General features: G+C 53.3%; 4 protein-coding genes across 4 annotated transcripts; 2 read left to right on the top strand and 2 right to left on the bottom strand.

Annotated features, from left to right (window-relative positions):
• Window positions 1-179: 179 nt before the first annotated feature.
• HER10_EVM0008061 (uncharacterized protein) lies at window positions 180-5,967 on the bottom strand. The gene is made up of 3 exons (XM_035477597.1): window positions 3,786-5,967; window positions 2,279-3,725; window positions 180-2,221 (listed from the first exon to the last, which is right to left on the bottom strand). Exons 1-3 carry the CDS (start codon window positions 4,733-4,735, stop codon window positions 470-472), a joined length of 4,149 nt encoding a protein of 1,382 aa, XP_035328228.1. The 5' UTR covers window positions 4,736-5,967; the 3' UTR covers window positions 180-469.
• A 2,178-nt stretch (window positions 5,968-8,145) lies between these two features.
• HER10_EVM0000598 (uricase) lies at window positions 8,146-9,675 on the top strand. The gene has a single exon (XM_035470372.1). It carries the CDS (start codon window positions 8,548-8,550, stop codon window positions 9,448-9,450), a length of 903 nt encoding a protein of 300 aa, XP_035327528.1. The 5' UTR covers window positions 8,146-8,547; the 3' UTR covers window positions 9,451-9,675.
• Window positions 9,676-10,568: 893 nt separating this feature from the next.
• HER10_EVM0009571 (50S ribosomal protein L13) lies at window positions 10,569-16,582 on the bottom strand. Its single transcript, XM_035479056.1, has 2 exons — window positions 11,321-16,582; window positions 10,569-11,212 (listed from the first exon to the last, which is right to left on the bottom strand). The coding sequence occupies exons 1-2, from the start codon at window positions 11,339-11,341 to the stop codon at window positions 10,694-10,696; spliced, it is 540 nt and encodes a 179-aa protein (XP_035328352.1). The 5' UTR covers window positions 11,342-16,582; the 3' UTR covers window positions 10,569-10,693.
• Window positions 12,193-14,404, top strand: HER10_EVM0003663 (heavy-metal-associated domain-containing protein; the record flags this gene model as incomplete). The annotated part of the gene is made up of 5 exons (XM_035473329.1): window positions 12,193-12,300; window positions 12,727-12,856; window positions 13,209-13,286; window positions 13,543-14,071; window positions 14,323-14,404. 5 exons carry the CDS (start codon window positions 12,193-12,195, stop codon window positions 14,402-14,404), a joined length of 927 nt encoding a protein of 308 aa, XP_035327819.1.
• Window positions 16,583-17,563: the final 981 nt, after the last annotated feature.

Raw genomic sequence — 17,563 nt, 5'->3', positions numbered from 1 at the left:
CGTGTTCCCACGCCATACTGTGACCTGCGCCTCACTGGTTAGTCACACATCACGTAAAAGACATCGCCAAGGCTGCCATTCTTATATGCATGACCCTCACTCCTGGCAAGAAAAGGATGCGTGATCTGAGCGAGAGATGAGAGAAACAAGCCACTTTTGATTTGCCTATGGTGCCGAAACCCTCCCTACCTACACCATTTGGGAATCGATACGCAGATGGCCACCAACTCCATCCTGTCCTTGCTCGCTCTTAAAGATCAATCCGTAGCTTCTCTAGGTCCCTTTGCCGGCCAAAACCTCAGCTGGAGACTTTATCCACTCCCCCAAAGTCCCGAGTTATAGTACAAGAAAAGCCAACAAATAAAACGCCTCCTCATGATGCCTTTCGAATTCCACTGATAACTTTCCGTTTCAAATGCCAAGTAGTCTCTTAACGATGAGCAGCTGTTTGGAAACGGATCACACAACCTTACGCTGTCTCCGTCGAGTCAGCCGAGCTGTCTGTATCAAATGAGCTCATGCTGTCCGAACGCTCCGCCTTCGGCAGAGGCTCTGTCTCCTTCTCCAGTTCCGACGGGTCTGAGATACTTCGCTGTCTCTCTGTTCGATTTTCGTCACCCGAGGATGCGTTTTCCTCATCCTCGTCGACATCTTCGTCGTCAGATCCGCTATCGCTGTCTTCGTCAAAGACAATTCTTCTGAGGACGTTTTTGTCAAACATCTCGAGAACCATTCGTCTAATAGGCAGGCGATAGTGATTGTATTCAAGCATCGTCATGACGCGCTTGAACATTTTGGGGCATCTAAAGCCCGCCACCTTGTGCTGCCTGATCTGCATCAGTTCACCCATCGCCCGCTTGTACAGAACCATATTGCCAAGATCGACGACGAGATCCAGAATTCGTTGGTTGATGGCCTCCTCGTTAGTGAAGGCCGGCAGCTCCTCCTTCTCCAGAGGCGGACGCGCTTCTGTTGGCGGTGGCGGTGTCAAAAAGGTCTTTTGCGTATCTGGCAATGCAATTTTGGAGGCAATAGCGTGCTTCCAGGGTTTGAACGAGAAGAATTTGGACAGATTGTTGGGAATGCAGAATCCCATCGACTCTCCTCGCGGTGAAAGATTTGCATCCCATCCACATTCTGACAGGATCTCAAGACCGTGGGCGGATCGAGAAACTAGTCCCAAGACGAAGAAGGCGGTGCCACGCAGACTCATCACCTCGTGTTCTTCAGCAATCTTGACAATGTCTTCGATGACATCGCATGATTCGATAAAAGGGGCACCGAGCTCCATGGATCCCACGTTGCCGACAGCCCACATGGAGGCCTTGACCTTTAGCATGAGCTCGGGATCTTCCGACTGCATGCCGTACTCTTTGATCGTGCTGGCAAACTCAGCAAAGTGTCCTTTGTCGCTTAGCAACTTGCATCCCTCCTGAGTGCGTGCAAGCTCGCGATAAAAGTGCGGTGGAATGTGATTCTCTGGCTCGGTATCTGCTTGAGCTTCTTCCACCATGTTAATGCGGTTCTGGTGCTCTTCTGGATTCTCTAGGAATGCTTTGGCCAGGCTGGTCTCAATCACACCGACATATGAGTCGTTTCGACCGAGGAACCAGTCATCCATCTCATTGCTGATGTAGTCAACGCCGTCGAGGTAGTGGTAGCCAATAGACGAGGACAAGAACCGCAGTAGGAGAGGAGCACCGATCTCTCCCAAGTGGTCCATTGTCGGACGACACTGGACGACATACTCCAGATATGCTTTCTTATTGCATGCCTTCTCGAGGATCTTAACCGCGGTTCGGCAGACCTCTACCTCAGGGTCGTATAGTTGGTCGCACAGCTTCTCGATGGCCCACTTCCAGTCGATCTTGCCGTGGGATGGTTGGGATGCATCGAATGGTCGAGTTGCGTACTTCCGCAGCGCGTTCGTCGCCGTGATGCGAATCTCCCTCGTTCCAGACGTAAGAGCCTGTTCTATAAGCACCCGTGGGTGTCCCGGGATGCTGTAGTCAAAGTTTGAAAGAAGTAGTTTGATCAAGTCAGGGCGCTGCTTGTGCCCGAGAATGTGGTACATCATGTTGAACATTCTCCAGCGTTGTAGAAGCTCCAAGCCTCTGGGATCACCACTTAGGACTCCAAGCATGGGGAAGTATCCTGCGCAAAGTGTGCTTTGCAAGCGACCGGGGGAGAACATTGGATCCGTGGATGTCAATCCACTGCTCTGCATTGTTTGTTAGTGTCTTGATGAGGTTGCCAAGAATGTTTCTTTTTTGCTTACCGGGTCACATTGAGCGAGGCACTCAGCTATCTGCCGTAACATCTTATGATCTTGCAAGTACTGAAAGCCCTCATTTGACTGAAGCAGAGTGTGCATCAGCGTACATCCAACCCTGACGTACTTTTGAGAATTCTTGTTGCTTGTAAGATCCGAAAACCTGTGCTTAAAAGGCCGGTAGAAGCTCATGATCCTGTTCATAAACTTGGACACCCTGTTGACCTCGTCTAGTCGCTTTCCATCTTGAAGCGGCCCTTCGATGATTCGCGAGATGACATCCCAGTTCCATTTCAAGTAGTTGGAGCTGTTCAGGACATTAGACTCCACCAAAAGCTGCCGGATTGCGCCCTCTTGAACCACAATCCCGGCGTTGCTTTTACGGTGCATGTCTGCGAGGTTGTCGCTGGAGGGGAGAGTTCCAGCAGTCGCGATAGACGGCGTGCTCCTATACAGCGTCTTGCTCACCGAGCTAATCTGATAAACTATGCCCGAGGCAACGAATCTGTTGTCGTCTTTGAACTGAGTCGCCGCAGCGAAGAGCTCCGGAAGCAGAGGTAAGTCATTGCTCCACGTCGCGGGGAGGAGCCTGCTTGCCAGCTTCAGCACCTCACCAATCAGAAGACATGTCTTTCTGGAGAGCTGGGGGTCACTGGTCCTGGCAACTTGAAGCAAGTTTTCTAGTAGACCAGCCTTGACAAATGTAGCCAGAAGCAGGGCAGTGTAGTGATCCATGAAGTTTTGCTCTCCACTATCTTCCTCCACGGGTAGAGCATTCGCCGAGGGCGTCTGGTTCGGAACCGACTTGAGGCTTGCTACCCGTCCATATGTCGTTAGGCGGCGACCAGCCAGGAAGGAAGAAGCCCACGAAGGCGACTTGATCCGGAGAAGAAGGTAAATGAGATCGATCACTGTCTCTCGGATGGTTGCTTGTGGGAGCACCATGCTAGTGAGCAGCGACTTGATGGCTCGAGAGTCATGCATAGTCAGCATCATCAACCCCGGCCAGCTCTTCAGGATCTTGGTGATTGCCTTGGCATTCTGCTTCAGTAAGCTCTCGTTTGCGAGGATGATATCTGTGAATGCCGTGAAGAGAACCTCCAGATCATAACCGGAGCGCAAGTAGATTCTCTTTTGTGGATTATCCAAGATCTGCATATAAGACGCCGTAAGAGATTCGGGCGATTTATATGTTCCTTCGATCAAAGCCTCAGAGAGCGGTGAAAGGCCGCCAGAAGCGACTGCCAGGGCCGGGTCTCGAAGCATGACTTCAGCAAGAGTTTCCAGGCAGATGGAGCGTAGACGATCTTCACCCTGCTCAGCAACAGCGGCTATGGTCCTCACAACAGCGCGTGAAAGCTCTTTGACTCCGTCCTTGACATCCAAGAAGGCTCGGACGAACTTCAAGGCCTGTTCACGCTCTAGATCTGCTTTTCGGTCTTTGATCAAAGATCTACAGTTTGTTAGCTGTGGCTCACAGGCTTGCCCAACGTACAAACATGACCAAACTCACGTCACAACAATGATGTCAGTATTCAGACTGCGGATCTTCTTTAAAGAAGACACATCTGAGATGGCATAGCGAATCATTCGGTAACCAGCTGCCACTACTTCTCTGGCCTCACTGAGCAGCATTACTTGCATGCGAAGACCGAATACCGACCATACCAAGTCATACTTGAGAGTTGGATGCCGCCTGAACAGATCAACTAGACTGTTTCCTCGACTGACATAGTACTCTGGCGGCATGCCCTCCTGCTCAAGGGCTTGTAGCAACTCAGCCAGGAGAAAGGTTGGTGACTGCTCAGCCGTCTCTTCATTGTCTGAACCAGCGCCACTGCGAGAGGCGCTAGGAGGTGAGCGCATGCCATTGTTGGCAGAAGAGAACAGTGGCTCGTTTGTCCTTTGTCTTGTGGGTGTGGTAGGAGTCGCCTTGAATCTCGAAGCGTCTGTAATCTTCTGCCGTAGATTCTTGATGCGCTGATTAGACGCATTCAGCTCTGCTTCGACCTTGGCCCTCTGTTCCTTGGTTTGTTTTGCCTTCTTGGCGTTCAAGGCTTCCAGCATGTTCTCACTTCCGTCCTTGATCTTCATCTCTCGATTCAGCTGCTCCTTGAGAATAGCTAGGGTCTGCTCTGCAGCCGTGGCGGGATCTTCCTCGTCGACCTTATCGATGCTGTAGATGTCGCCTCGGGAGCCAGAGCGAGATGGCATCATCTGGCTGCGCAGCTCAGAACTAAAGCTCCCAGGGGCGATGGAGGGGTTGAGGGAAGAGCCTCGGGGTCCGAAGCTGACGCCCGAGGCGCCCAGACTTCTCGATCCATTGACAGAGGCGGATGGCGGCTGGAGGCCGCCGGTGCTCTCTATGCGCTCGAAACTCGGGCGTGGATTGAGGGTATTGGCGCTCGATGCCGACTGTTGAGGCGACAGTGCCTTTTGAGACTGTCCGGAGGCGCTCAGCATCTTGGCGATGCCTCTCTATGTTACCACCTTGCTACGGGGCTTCTCCGGAGGTTCTGGCATTCGGGCGACTGTTATTTCAATACTGCTCTGTTTATAGAAATTCGTTATCGGGGTATTTGGGGGTTGGTAGTCGTGGTCGGGGTTTGTCCGCGTGGAGTAAAGGACTGTCGTCGATCGCTTGAGGCTCTGTCGCGGTAGGTGGGTAACGAGTTTCGAATCGAGGTTCGGACAATTCTTTGAATTGTAGGCGGCCGAGATATGGCGCGAGAGGTACGGAGGAGCAGGCGTTGATCGGGTGAATGTTCGAGTCGCAGGCTGTTGGGTGCGCAAATGGGCGAAGTTGGTCGGCCACCCGCAGAGCCACGCCAAGAGCAGGGCAGGACGTCAGTCCGAGTGGAGATGCGATGGGAGTTTAATGCTGAGGATATGCGATTGGCGCATCAGAAAGGGTTGATGGTAGGAATCTTTCGCAGGTTGCAGCCGTTGTAGATGGTCCCGATGATAGTGTCGCTTGGGGTCGGTCGAGATATCTTTGCGCCTTGGGTTGTTCGTGATCGAGGATGAGTTCTGGTGGAAGCAGTCGTCGCTGTTGTCGTTGTCTCGACTGTTGCGTGGTGCTGCGGCGTTCCAGCCGAGTGCTCGTTCACGGCCCACAGTTGACGGTGAAGTACCTACTGTGTAATGTAGGTACTGCGTAGTGCGTACTTGGTCGCCGGATACCAACTGAGCCTAGTCTTCGCAGCTTCAGGAGTGGGCCTGGATGCGCATGGGTTGCTGTCGCGGGCGTGGTTCAGCGGTGTTCACAGTTGAGGACGGTCGCGCGGGCAGGCTGTAGAGGTGTGGTTGCTGCCAATGTCACCCGTGGACCGCAGAAGGCACTGATACTGGTGTCTGAGGTGGGTGGTGTTCAGGGGTGAATTCTCAGGGTGGTGCAGTGTCACAGCCACAGCTGCCGCGAAGTTGCGAGGTTCTCTTCTGTTCACGCTCTTCAGTGCACCTCTGACTCTCAGGACAGGGTAAGCAGCGTCTACGTCCTGTGTCAGTCAGCCTTTGAAAGTATCTTACTTGCCCTATGATGAGGTAAAGTAAGGTGAAGAAAGGTGAGAGAAATGTTGAGGTATGGCTTGGGGATTGTCAAGGTAGGTAGGAAGGAATAGGCAGATACGGTAGGTAGGCTGTTTCTTGCAAGTACTTTCCAGCTCAGGTGTGTACGGATTTGGCAGCCCCATGCCCATTGTTCGGGTTCAGATTGTTGGAGTCGGACCTCGTCCATGCACGCACTCAGCCAAGTCCATTTTACCTTACCTTACCTATTCATCATCCATCTTCAATGCTGATGTTAATTGACTTGAAATCACATGTACAACACACCTAAGTTTCTGCCTGTCTACCTTATCTCATCTTCAAGCACATATGTCCGAGGACCTGGAAAGAACTGATGATTCAACCTGACTTGCCCTCTCGGTGCGCTCTTTCTCCTTCGGCTCCTTCTGCTGCTGCTGGGCTACCTTATTGTTGCATATGCCGTAACGCGGAAGGAAGCAGCCTTCCTTTCCATAGCAGCCCCGCTTCCTGGTCGCTTCACCCCTCACCGAAAGCTTGGACCACGTCTCTCTCCCCTTTGGCGACCTTGGAAGACGGGATGTCGAGTACCAATACTTGCTCAGATAAGGTACCGGTAGGGCACCATGCCTCGTTATGCTTGGCTCAGAGGGTAAGAGGACTGCCTGAGAAGCCAATGGGGACGTTGCCGTCAGCTGCAGCAGTCTCTATTTCGAGCTACCTTCTAGCGTTACGACCGCTGAAGGGATACATCGTCCTGGATAAGATAGGCATGTTGTCGATAAACCCCAGATAAGGCACGAAACCTTGACTTTATTATCTGTACAGATACAGGTGCAGCTCTTGGCACCACTCAGTCCAACCTTGACGCTCAACGATCAACGACCACCGACCTCCAACAACTTACAAGAATAATCGCCCAAGGTAGGTCACGATAGCTTTGACAGCCTCGTATTTCCATCCGACTATCCTCCGACATGTACATGTTACTTCAGCCGAAGATCTTCGTCGTGGTCAGGTAAGGTACCTGTCGACGATGGCTTCAATCGACGAACCAGATTCTGTCTGAAGGAACCTGAAAAGACGGGCAGTCAACCTCGGGCAAGCCCATCTCCGTACCTGTTGTGTATTGCAAAGAGAGAAAAAAATGTGCCCATGAACGCTCATCATGGACCATCCTACCCACGGTCCCGAGGAAATCCCTTGCCGTCTGAAGCTGCTTGTGCCACAGCATCAACTGCCACTACCAATGCTGAAACGCGGCCGGCTCCCCCATCCGCAGTCATTCGATGCCTCGGAGACACCCACCTCTATCCGTGTCAGACAGATTTGCGGCTTGCCAGTACTCGTGGCGGTAGATAGCAACCAACACCGAGGATCGAGGGGCAGACTACCAACCAAGTATTTCCATCATACACACAGCAAACATAATGGACAGAAATGATTCTGTCAGAATCAGTCACCCCACTACGGGATTTGCATCTTCGGCCTTTCGGTCTAATATCCACAGTCCCGAAATGGCGGGGCCCCCGGTTCCTTTGCGCGCCCGTCCTTGGCCAAACCTCACCTCACCTCATCTCATCTCAGTTCACCTTGACCTCACATGAAGTCGGAGAGCGGCGGCACAGCAACGGGCTTTGAGAGAAACGGCTTGCATGATGTGTGGGTTTCTTGGTGTTCCCATGTTGGTTGTGAAGCGTTCATGTACATTCTTCGTCATTGTATGAAATATTTACCCTTACGCGGAGCCGGCCACTGGAGGTCCAGCAGCTAAGGTACATCACGAGCATCTGCGGCTCTGTAAGATCCTTTGATTTCATCGAGTCTCCATTGGTCCCGTAGAGACGGACCCTGGGAAAAGAAATGCAAGATCAACTACCGCCTACGGTTGCTAGTCACGGCAGAACTTGCCGCCTCTCGTCTTGTTTCTTCTTTTTTTTTTTTTTTCCATCCAAAGCCCTAGAGGCTAGAGGCGTTTGCTTCGTGGAGCTGAGGTACCTCGCCTTACCAAATAGCATGTACGGCCCAGAGCGTCTCTCGTCGGTCCCGCCCTGGCGCAGACAGCCGTAGGGAGACAGCGGCTGCATGCGGCGACTTGCCTGCCCAGCGTCCAAAGGGCATCGGCGGGCTCCGGAGGATCCACCCAGCTCCAATAAGACCATTCTACCCCACGGCAGCCGGACCCTATCAAGCGATCGGGCCAGTTCGGCCAGGCTATTGGGCCCTTACCTACCTAACCCCCGACCCGCGGGGCCACCCTTACACAGTACGTACATCCCAGCACCTAACACAAGCAGAAGCTTTCATGCTTGCACAGCGCAAACATTGCGTGCCGATTCAAGACGCGACTACGCTATCTGTGCTGCTTGTTGGTGTATCTCCGGCCCGGCTCTTGTCTCTGTGGTGGGTGACGTCCAACGAAGCTAATCTGAGAGCGAGAACCTCAACCAATTTCTTCTCCTGGATGTTGATATAAAACCTATCGTCCCCCCTCTGACCTCTTCTCTTGTGACCTTGCTCTTGTCCTCTGTCTCATCAACATCAACCAACAACCACTTCCTTATCAGTGCTTGCCTGCAGTGTCTCTTGAGCTTGAACCACTCGGCACCTTGCTCTCACCCTCGATCTTCATCTCACAACAATATCTCATCTTACCTCGTCTTTGCGATACAAGCAATCTCATCCGTGATACCACAGACACCCTACGTTTTGCTCACTTTTCCATCTTCAAACCTACACACACATTCATAATGGCAGCCTACCTCGCCTCCGCCCGCTACGGCAAGGACAACGTCCGCGTCTACAAGGTCGAGAAGAACGGCAACGTCCAGACCGTCACCGAGATGACCGTCTGCTGCCTCCTCGAGGGCGAGATCGAGACCTCGTACACAGTCGCCGACAACAGCGTCGTCGTCGCCACCGACTCCATCAAGAACACCACCTACATCAAGGCCAAGGAGAACCCCGTCAACCCCCCGGAGCTCTTCGCCTCCATCCTCGGCGCCCACTTCCTCGAGACCTACGCCCACATCCACACCGCCAACGTCAAGATCATCCAGCACCGCTGGACCCGCATGACCGTCGACGGCAAGCCGCACCCGCACTCCTTCTTCCGCGACGGCGAGGAGACCCGCAACGTCGAGGCCCGCATCTCCCGCAAGGACGGCATCGCCCTCACCAGCGCCATCCAGAAGCTCACCGTCCTAAAGTCCACCGGCTCCGCCTTCCACGGCTTCGTCCGCGACGAGTACACCACCCTCCCCGAGACCTGGGACCGCATCCTGTCCACCGACGTCGACGCCGCCTGGACCTGGAAGTTCCCGGACCTGGTCGCCGTCCGCGCCGCCGTGCCCAAGTTCGACCCCGCGTGGCGCGCCGCCCGCGACATCACCATGAAGACCTTTGCCGAGGACGAGAGCGCCAGCGTGCAGAACACAATGTACAAGATGTGCGAGCAGATCCTCGCCGCCGTGCCCGAGACCCTGACGGCCACCTACTCCCTGCCCAACAAGCACTACTTTGAGATCGACCTCAGCTGGCACAAGGGGCTCAAGAACACGGGCAAGGACGCCGAGGTCTACGCGCCGCAGTCTGGCCCCAACGGCCTCATCAAGTGCGAGGTCGCCCGCAAGCCCGAGACCGCCAAGTTGTAGGCGCGAGCTTTGGGTGAGTTGGCGAGTGGGTTGAGTGGGTTGAGTGAGTGAGATGAGGGGATGTAGACTGAGGATGAGACAAGATGCTTTCCTACGAGAATCCAACGAGATTCGCCACTTGCATTTACCGGCGTCCATGACCTGGTCAAGCCTGGCCGGGTGTTCTTTTATAGTAATAATGAGCAATGACTAAGAATATGATAACCCATCCAAATTTGTCTTCTGCAAGAGAATTTGCTGTGACTTGAGTGAAACCATCGTTTGGCATTGGAAATGATCCTAGACTATGGACGAGACGGAGAGCTTTGATGAAGCCACCCATGATACCACATCAGGTTTCTCGAAAAGCTGGAAAGGCGAAAAGGTGTTTCGCTTCTCAGCGACCTTCCTCATCCTGTAATCTGTTCCTCACATAATAATTACACTTGAACTGTTAACTTGTTCCCAGTTCTATTTGAGACTGGTGTCGTGATGGGTATTCTTCTCTTCTGCTCCCAAGCCGAGTATAAGCTCAAGACAGTGAGCGTTTCCGTCAAGTTTTCACGTATGCTATGGACTTTGAGATACACTTGGTTGTTCACGGCAATTGTAGGTGATCCACACCAGTAACAGCAGTGGATTAACACAAATATATGTATCAACAGCATTGGGTTAGCTAGCAAGACTCGCGTCTATCTGGAAAAGAACCCAAGAATGATCCTGGTCATTGCCACCTGAGTTCTCAAGCAACGTGAAAAATAGAAAATCGATATATCAATTTTTTAATACTGTTGCCATCGTCACCCTTGCCAGATTATACGTAGTCTACAAAGAATAGCGGCAGGTTCCCTTGCACAGCACGTATCTTGCTCCTTTCCCCCTGGTGTTCCTCTTCTCGCCTGCATTAAGACTCCAGAAACTGCCGATGTTCGACCAGCAAAATTCCTGGCATCTCTTTGGACGGTTACGATGTCTCTCTCGAAAGTCTCAAGAGTCTCTGGTGAATCGCCTTATTCCAGGCACGCAGTTCTCTCATCGCATAGCCAAATCACATCAACGACAGCCACGGCTCATCACCTGACTGAAAATAGTGCCACATTGCAGAGAGCCATTGGACTTTCAAGTATTTTTGAGAATGCCCGTATTCGTACAGAATATACACGCCGACTCAAGACGGCTTTACTTTACACCTCGCTCGTCCCTTCCCCTCCATATTCCCTTCACAGCCACTGTTCCGCACAAAGAGAGACAATAAAAACCCCTCTCATATCCTCTGCGAATCCGCCTCCCGAATCGCCTTCACCTGCTCCTCCCACCCCGTCTTGCCGACAGGAACATCCCCAAACCGGATAACATTCTGCTTATACGGATGCGCCTCCCCCTCGAAAGCCTTGAGCCTCGCGAGCCTCTTCTCCCGCAGCCTGTTCTTGGGCAACATGCCGCTCACCGCCTTGCGCAGGACCTCGGCGCCGCCGTGCTTCTCCATCAGCACGTCCATCGTCACCTGTCGCAGGCTACCGGGGCGGGTGTTGTGTCGGTAGTACGTCTTCTGCCACTTCTTGCGTCCCGTCACGTGCAGCGCCGCGCAGTCCGTCACCACCACGTAGTCGCCGCAGTCCGTCGACGGGTCCCAGGTCGGCTTGTGCTTGCCCATCAGCAGCACGGCGATGCGGCTGGCCAGGCGGCCCAGCGAGGGCGGGGTGACGCCCGGTTGGGTCGAGAGGATCTCGTGGGGCGCCGAGGCGGAGATTTGGTGCCATACTCGGGAGTAGGAGAGGCGCGTCTGGAGAGTTGGGCGATTGGGTTAGCTATTTGGTCGTTACGATAGCTCTCGGGAACATGGAGAGAGGTGTGCATTTGATTGGGGAGGCTGGGAAAGGGGAAAGCTCACCAGGCCGATGGTTTGCGACATCTTGAAATGTGTTTTCTGGGGCCGGCCGCCTCAGCCGACGTTGACGCTCGTTTCTGGTATTCGCGGACCGAATTGGTCAATCGGACGGTTCTGGCAGCGGGCAAGCCAGCGATGAAGCGTCGTCGTCAGATCTCGGAAAAAGAATGTCGTCGTCACGCGTTCTTGGGCGTCGTTGGCGATCTCCATTCAATAGGCTGACCCTGAGCTTCTCCCAAAATTTTGGAGCCGGGAGCGTTCTCACGTGACGATAATGATAACATCCCATCAGCTCGGTGAAGGAAAGTGCTTTCGATCCAGCAGATGGTGCCAGCTGTTGAGACTGCTTCCAGCTGCAGAGACCGAGCGCCGACTTTGGGGCCGATGCTCTCCAAAAAGAAATGGCCCGAGCGTTCTCATGGCGGGGCAGAAGACGACGGAAAGCAATGAGGCGATGCGATCCAATTGCGCCGTGCTCGCTGTCCGCTGGCTGCGAGTGGGAGAGGAGGGGCAGCACGATTTCAAAGCAAGCCCATATTCACAGACAACTTTACTCCACGATGGGCCATGAGTATTAAACCCGCATATGCCGGCACAGTCATCCCATAGGTTGTCGGTACGCAATTCAACAGCGTCATAACCATATCTACGAGCACTACCACTCGAAAACTTTGGGAGTCTTGTCAAAGTGGGATAGTCACAAAGTAAACCCGCGACAAACCAATATTCCCTGGGGCTCTTTTTCCCGAGAACGACAAACCCCATCTCTCTTTTTATTTTAGGAACGGGAATCTACCGGAGTTTAACAATCTGACCTCACTTTTTTCTCATCTCAACAACAGCACAAACAACAAAGGGTCCTACAAGGACAGAGCATGCTCTACTGCCTTCCTGACTTCATCCACAATTACCGCTCTCTGCTACGAAGCCCGCTGCAGCCAAGCAGACGACCCTTCACCATGACCGTCTCATATCCTTTTCAGGTGAGTTCTCAACACCGTTTCTCTCTCTCTTTCTCTCTATGCCTGTTCTCCAGTCTGGTCCTCCCTTCCCCCTTTGCCCGGCAAGCCCAGTCAGTCAGGCAGGCAGTTCACCCGCCCCTAAGGTCTCCGTCACGGACACGGGATCTGGCCGAGGAGACAAAGTCTTGTTCCTTCATTCTCGCGCGCTCCGTCCTCCGCCAATACCGTCCCGTTCAGACGCACGCAATCCGGGTAGAGGGACATGTGCGTATGAGGGTCCATTTCTCTTCCGCACGCACATACACGGGCCTCATCGTTTGCCCATTTACTACCCATTGCCTTTTTCCACCTGTTCAAGTATACCCAAATCTACAACACACAGCAATGGGGGTGTAATTGCTCAACTGAATCAAATGGCTAATGAAACGTCTGAAAATCCAACACTAGACCGTTTTCGCCGTACCCATGACATGTGACAGCTGCGTCAAGGACGTTTCAGACTCGTTGTACAAGCTCGGGGGTATCACCAAGGTCGAGGCCAATCTCAAGGACCAATTGCTTTCCGTCGAGGGCACAGGTACGTCGTCTTCTGCCGCAAACTCTGAAAGCTTTTTTTCACTTTCATCCTTCTTGCGGCTCATGGCTGTTGATCCCTCCTCCATCCACACACACACACACACACGCCCCCTTCCCTGTCTTACACCCATTTGGGTTTTGCTGTTGTGCGTCCCACACATACACGCGATGCTTTGAGGCTTCCCAAGCTTGCCGGTTTGACAGCGGCCATCGTGTTGATCCACTCAAGATTGTATTCGCTGCCTTGCAAAACTGTCATGGGGGATGGATAGACTCAAAGAATTGAATGTCTTGCCGTTTGAAGAAAAGAAAAGAATGTACCGGCCGCTAACACTCTTGGCGACGTTTTGCAGCCGCACCATCAACAATTGTTGACGCCATCCAAGCCACGGGGAGGGACGCCATCCTGCGAGGCTCTGGAGGATCAAACAGTAGGTCAACTGAAGCCTCTTCTTTCTCTTCTTGGCTTTTGTGTTCTCGTCGTCCAAGTCCAACTTTCCTATCCGCATTTCCTGTAACCCCTTGGCGGACATTAAGTTGTTTCCTGATACCACCTAACTTGTCTTGTCACACCGGCACTGGTGTCGGCAGATGGGGTCAGGTTTTGGGTTGTCATCGTCGTCGTTCAAACTCGCTCACCTGGGAATACCGGACTGCATCTGACCGCTGACTCACCACGTCTCTTAGGCGCGGCTGTAAGCATCCTCGAGTCTTTTTACCATGCAGATGATGCGCCTTCAAAGTTGAATGAGCAGCGAGACCGAGAGGTCAGGGGTCTGGCTAGAATGGTGCAGGTCTCCCCGACTACAACTCTGATCGACATGACGCTACGCGGCGTTGCCCCCGGGTCATACCGAGCTACAATCCGTGAGTACGGTAACCTGGCAGAGGGCGCATCATCGACGGGCCCTGTCTGGTCGGGAGGCAGTCAAGACGCCGCCGCCGCCAAGGGCTTCTTGGGCGTCTTCAACGTCGACCAGGATGGCAGAGGCAGCGCCTATCTCGACAAATCCTTTCAAATCTGGGAAGTTATTGGCCATGCCATGGTCGTCTCGAGACAAGATGAGTCTGCAGGGGCGTTGAAAAATGACCCAGACACGTTAGTCGGCGTGATTGCCAGGAGTGCCGGCGTGTGGGACAATGATAAGACGGTCTGTTCATGCACCGGCAAGACGCTGTGGGAGGAGAGAAAGGACGAGGTTGAGAAGGGTATGCTGTAGGTAGACTTCGCGGGAAGCCATCAGATGATGTATAAAGAATGATCATGAAGAGATTTTCAATGTGTTTCTTGCTAGGGAAGCTCGGTTGATGAGCCGGATAGGCTTTATGATGATCACCAAAAGCCACACGTGGAGTGGCAGCCACCATAAACAATATCGTACGATTTTTGCGATGAACGTAGATTTTTGGACTGCATCTGCTACCTCAGGTCAAGGTCGGTGGCCACGGCTTCCAGAACATTGACAGGCAAGATGCCGGGGGGTGTTGTGGTTGTGGTGTGAGGAGTCCAAAGAACCGCACCATGGTCGGGTTTGACACTGAGGCTTAGCCTCTCCAATGCCTTGGCATGCTGCCTACCCCAAGGATGAGGTTCAAGGACTCTCGGTTAGGTAGACAGATTCGCGGACCTGGAGTTGCGGGATGGGGGCAGTTACCTTGGACTCTGGGGTCTCGGTAAGGTTGCGGGTTTCCATCCGTTGTCACAGGCTCGTGTAAGTTAACCTCTGTATGCCAAGCTTCCCAAGGCTTGTCTCGGTCAGAATTTTCCGCCGAGTTCTTGATCGTCTCTGGGCGATGGAACAGATGGGATAGCGGGGCCAGCAAAAGAGATGGAGCCTCTGTGTCCTGGGAACGGAGAGAGAGGCCTATGCCAGAGGAGGAGAGCAACAGACATGGCTTCAGCGTCGGGCTTGATGCAGATCATGTTAGAAGAAACACTGACGACGGTTCCGGGAGATTCCCCCCACCGATCGAAGACCGGAAGGAGGCGGAGCGTAGGTGACAGGTGGTAGATGAGACGAATACGCGTTGTAGTCGAACAGGGACCAGAGGCGCTACCTTATTTTGCTGGATCGCAGGGGCGCCGGGACCTCCTTGCCGTGATAAGACCCACTATCCGTAGTAAGGGCGTGTACGCAGATGGCATTACACAAGGAGGCTGATGCTGCAGTGCCAGTGGGAACTTGAAGTGACCGACATATACGTGCAAAGGGGTCGATAGGTGGAGAAGATGGCCGAGTTTGAAACTAGCTTAGGTAGGTGGTAGGCAAGCTCGAAATCGGATGCGAGAAGCGGTGGTCTGTACTCTTTATGTGCAGATTGAGTAAGGCAGCCCCGAAGATACGCGGCGGAGGCGGCAGGGGAGCTGAAGTATTCGTTGACGACATGTCTAGGCTGATATTGACAGAAGGTTAAGTCAGTTGGGCTGCTTAAGAGCCACAAAGAAGCCATTGCGCCAAAGTGTATCGACGTTTACGATGCAAACGTGTTTGACGAGGGGGCTGATTCAGGAAACAAGAGTCGAGGAACAGCTGAGTCTCGAACCGTGGGCAGTGTTTGGTGGTGAACATGACAAGTGCCTGCCGGAGCTCCCTCTCGAGATTTGCATTGCGGGCTTCGGACCGCGGAGGTTCGCATTGAACGACGGGGACAACGTAGATCTAGCCGCGTCACGGGTGGATTCATCCGTTCAAAGGGATGCCCAGACTTGTGACACTTGGGAAGAGAAGGAAAGATAGGGGAGTGGAAGGTTGACGGACGAGCGAGCAGCAACTCGGAGCGGAGCGTTATGGGTGCCACTGTTTGCGATCCATGGCGCGGTCCTGTCCGTGTGTTGAGTGCATCGTGTCGAGTCACCTTGGCTTACCTTAGGGCCAAGACGAGATGTGGTTGAGGCGAATTATTGCGTATCAAGAGCGAGGGGCAGGCCTAGACAGTTGGCATCTAGACAGAAGACTACTTGGTAGCGCAACAGACGGGAGACACAAGGCCTAAGGCTCGATGACCGAGGGAACCCCTCAAACCCGGCCGGATGCTGCGTGGTAAAACAAGGTGAAGTTCGCAAGCTTGACGTCTGGTTCATGCGGCGAAGTGGCTGGTGGTCTGGGCAGAGTCGCAAGTCGTTCCACACCCAAAGGTATGTGGAGAGTGACATTGCCCTAGCTGCGCCAACGTTACAGCAGAAGCTGCCTTTACCCAGATCAAGGTACCTTGGCAGGTGTGTGTGTGTGTGTGTTGATCCTTCGAGTACGAACGAATCCATACCTATCCGTACCTACTACTCCGTACAGATACCCACGCTACCATGACTTGGTATGATAGCTAGGCACGTCACGATAGTGTAAGGTAGGTACGGGTAGAGACCAAGAAGAGTCTTGCACATGAGGTAGACAGCACGTCAGTGGGGACGCCAGCACGGGACTTCCAAAACAGCCTGAAGGACAAGCGAGTTTCGCAGACTCTTGAGACTTGGGACTGGCAGGGATAATTAGAGTTGGAGATGGTTTTGCTGGGTGTCACGGTGTCTTTCCGTACCTTACAGCCCACAGGTACGAAGTACGCAGTAATGTACCTTGCTGTCTAATAACGATAGGGCGGTGCGTAGTTGGGGGGTTCCTTGGAAAGGATCTTTTCGGCTTCGGTCTTTGGGTTGTCCTGAGAAGGGATCTTCTTGTCACTGGCGATGCAAGTCATTCTAGCGAGGCCGCATTTTTGTTCTTTTTTCGTTCCTTTTGGAAGAAGCTGCGTGGGTCCTGGCTCGTGCTTGCCGTTGCTTGTAAGTTGTCCCTGCTATCTTACATCATTTCTTGGTACCTAGGGTATTGGAAGGAGAGAGAGAGAGATACCTTAGAGTTGGATTCTGGACTTGACTCCTGATTGTAAGGAACCTAGGTTAGGTATCTATTCCTTCCCCAGGACGACCTCGATAAGATCACGTTCCTCTTGGCAAGATACGTACTTCAACAACGTGCCTCTTTTGATGGGCGGGAGGAAGGAACGCCTGGCATGGATGCTGGGTTGAGATGGCAGTGGCTTCCGACGGGACACAGGCGAGGCAGGTACGCTACTTTCTTAGTCAAACGTCAACGACGTGTGGCTGAGCTTGTTGAGCCTTCAAGTATCGGATGCCTAGACCCTACGTAGAGGCTGACGGCTAAAGCCAAGTCTCCCCTCGACGCATCCTGGTCCTTGCTGAGTAGCCCTGATCCCTCAACCTCATGATGATCCGACTCTCTTTCACACGCACTCTCTCCCTCCCTGTTAAGCCGACAAATCTTACGATATCAACTATTGCGAATTTAACCTAGGCTAAGCATCGACTCTGGACAACTGCACAGACACGACTGCCGATATTGACGCCAGTGCCTTCGCCAGTCAGTGACGGTCCTATGGATGGCTAGAACCACTTGTGGACCCGCTGCAGATAAGGTTGTCTAAATCCTAACCAGGACTGGATGGGATGAGCGATGCCCCAGATGAGACGCCACAAAGGGCAATGGAGAAGAACCTGCCGACGAACCTATTCCTTTCCTTGGCGGCCTCTTCTGCTCCTTCGAGCCAGACCCCGCCCTCCAGCCAATCTACTGGCAAGAGACTTCACGCAGCTCGTCACACCACGATGGCCTCATGAGATGCCAGAATCAACCGAGCGGCACCTTGCTCCTCCATCTTGTGCAAATTCCAGTTCTGTGTGATGCAACTCCCTATG

The sequence above is a fragment of the Colletotrichum scovillei genome (genome assembly GCF_011075155.1).
Source record: "Colletotrichum scovillei strain TJNH1 chromosome Unknown Contig00010, whole genome shotgun sequence".
Taxonomy (NCBI): Eukaryota; Fungi; Ascomycota; class Sordariomycetes; order Glomerellales; family Glomerellaceae; genus Colletotrichum; species Colletotrichum scovillei.
This window is presented reverse-complemented; position numbering and strand designations above follow the sequence as displayed.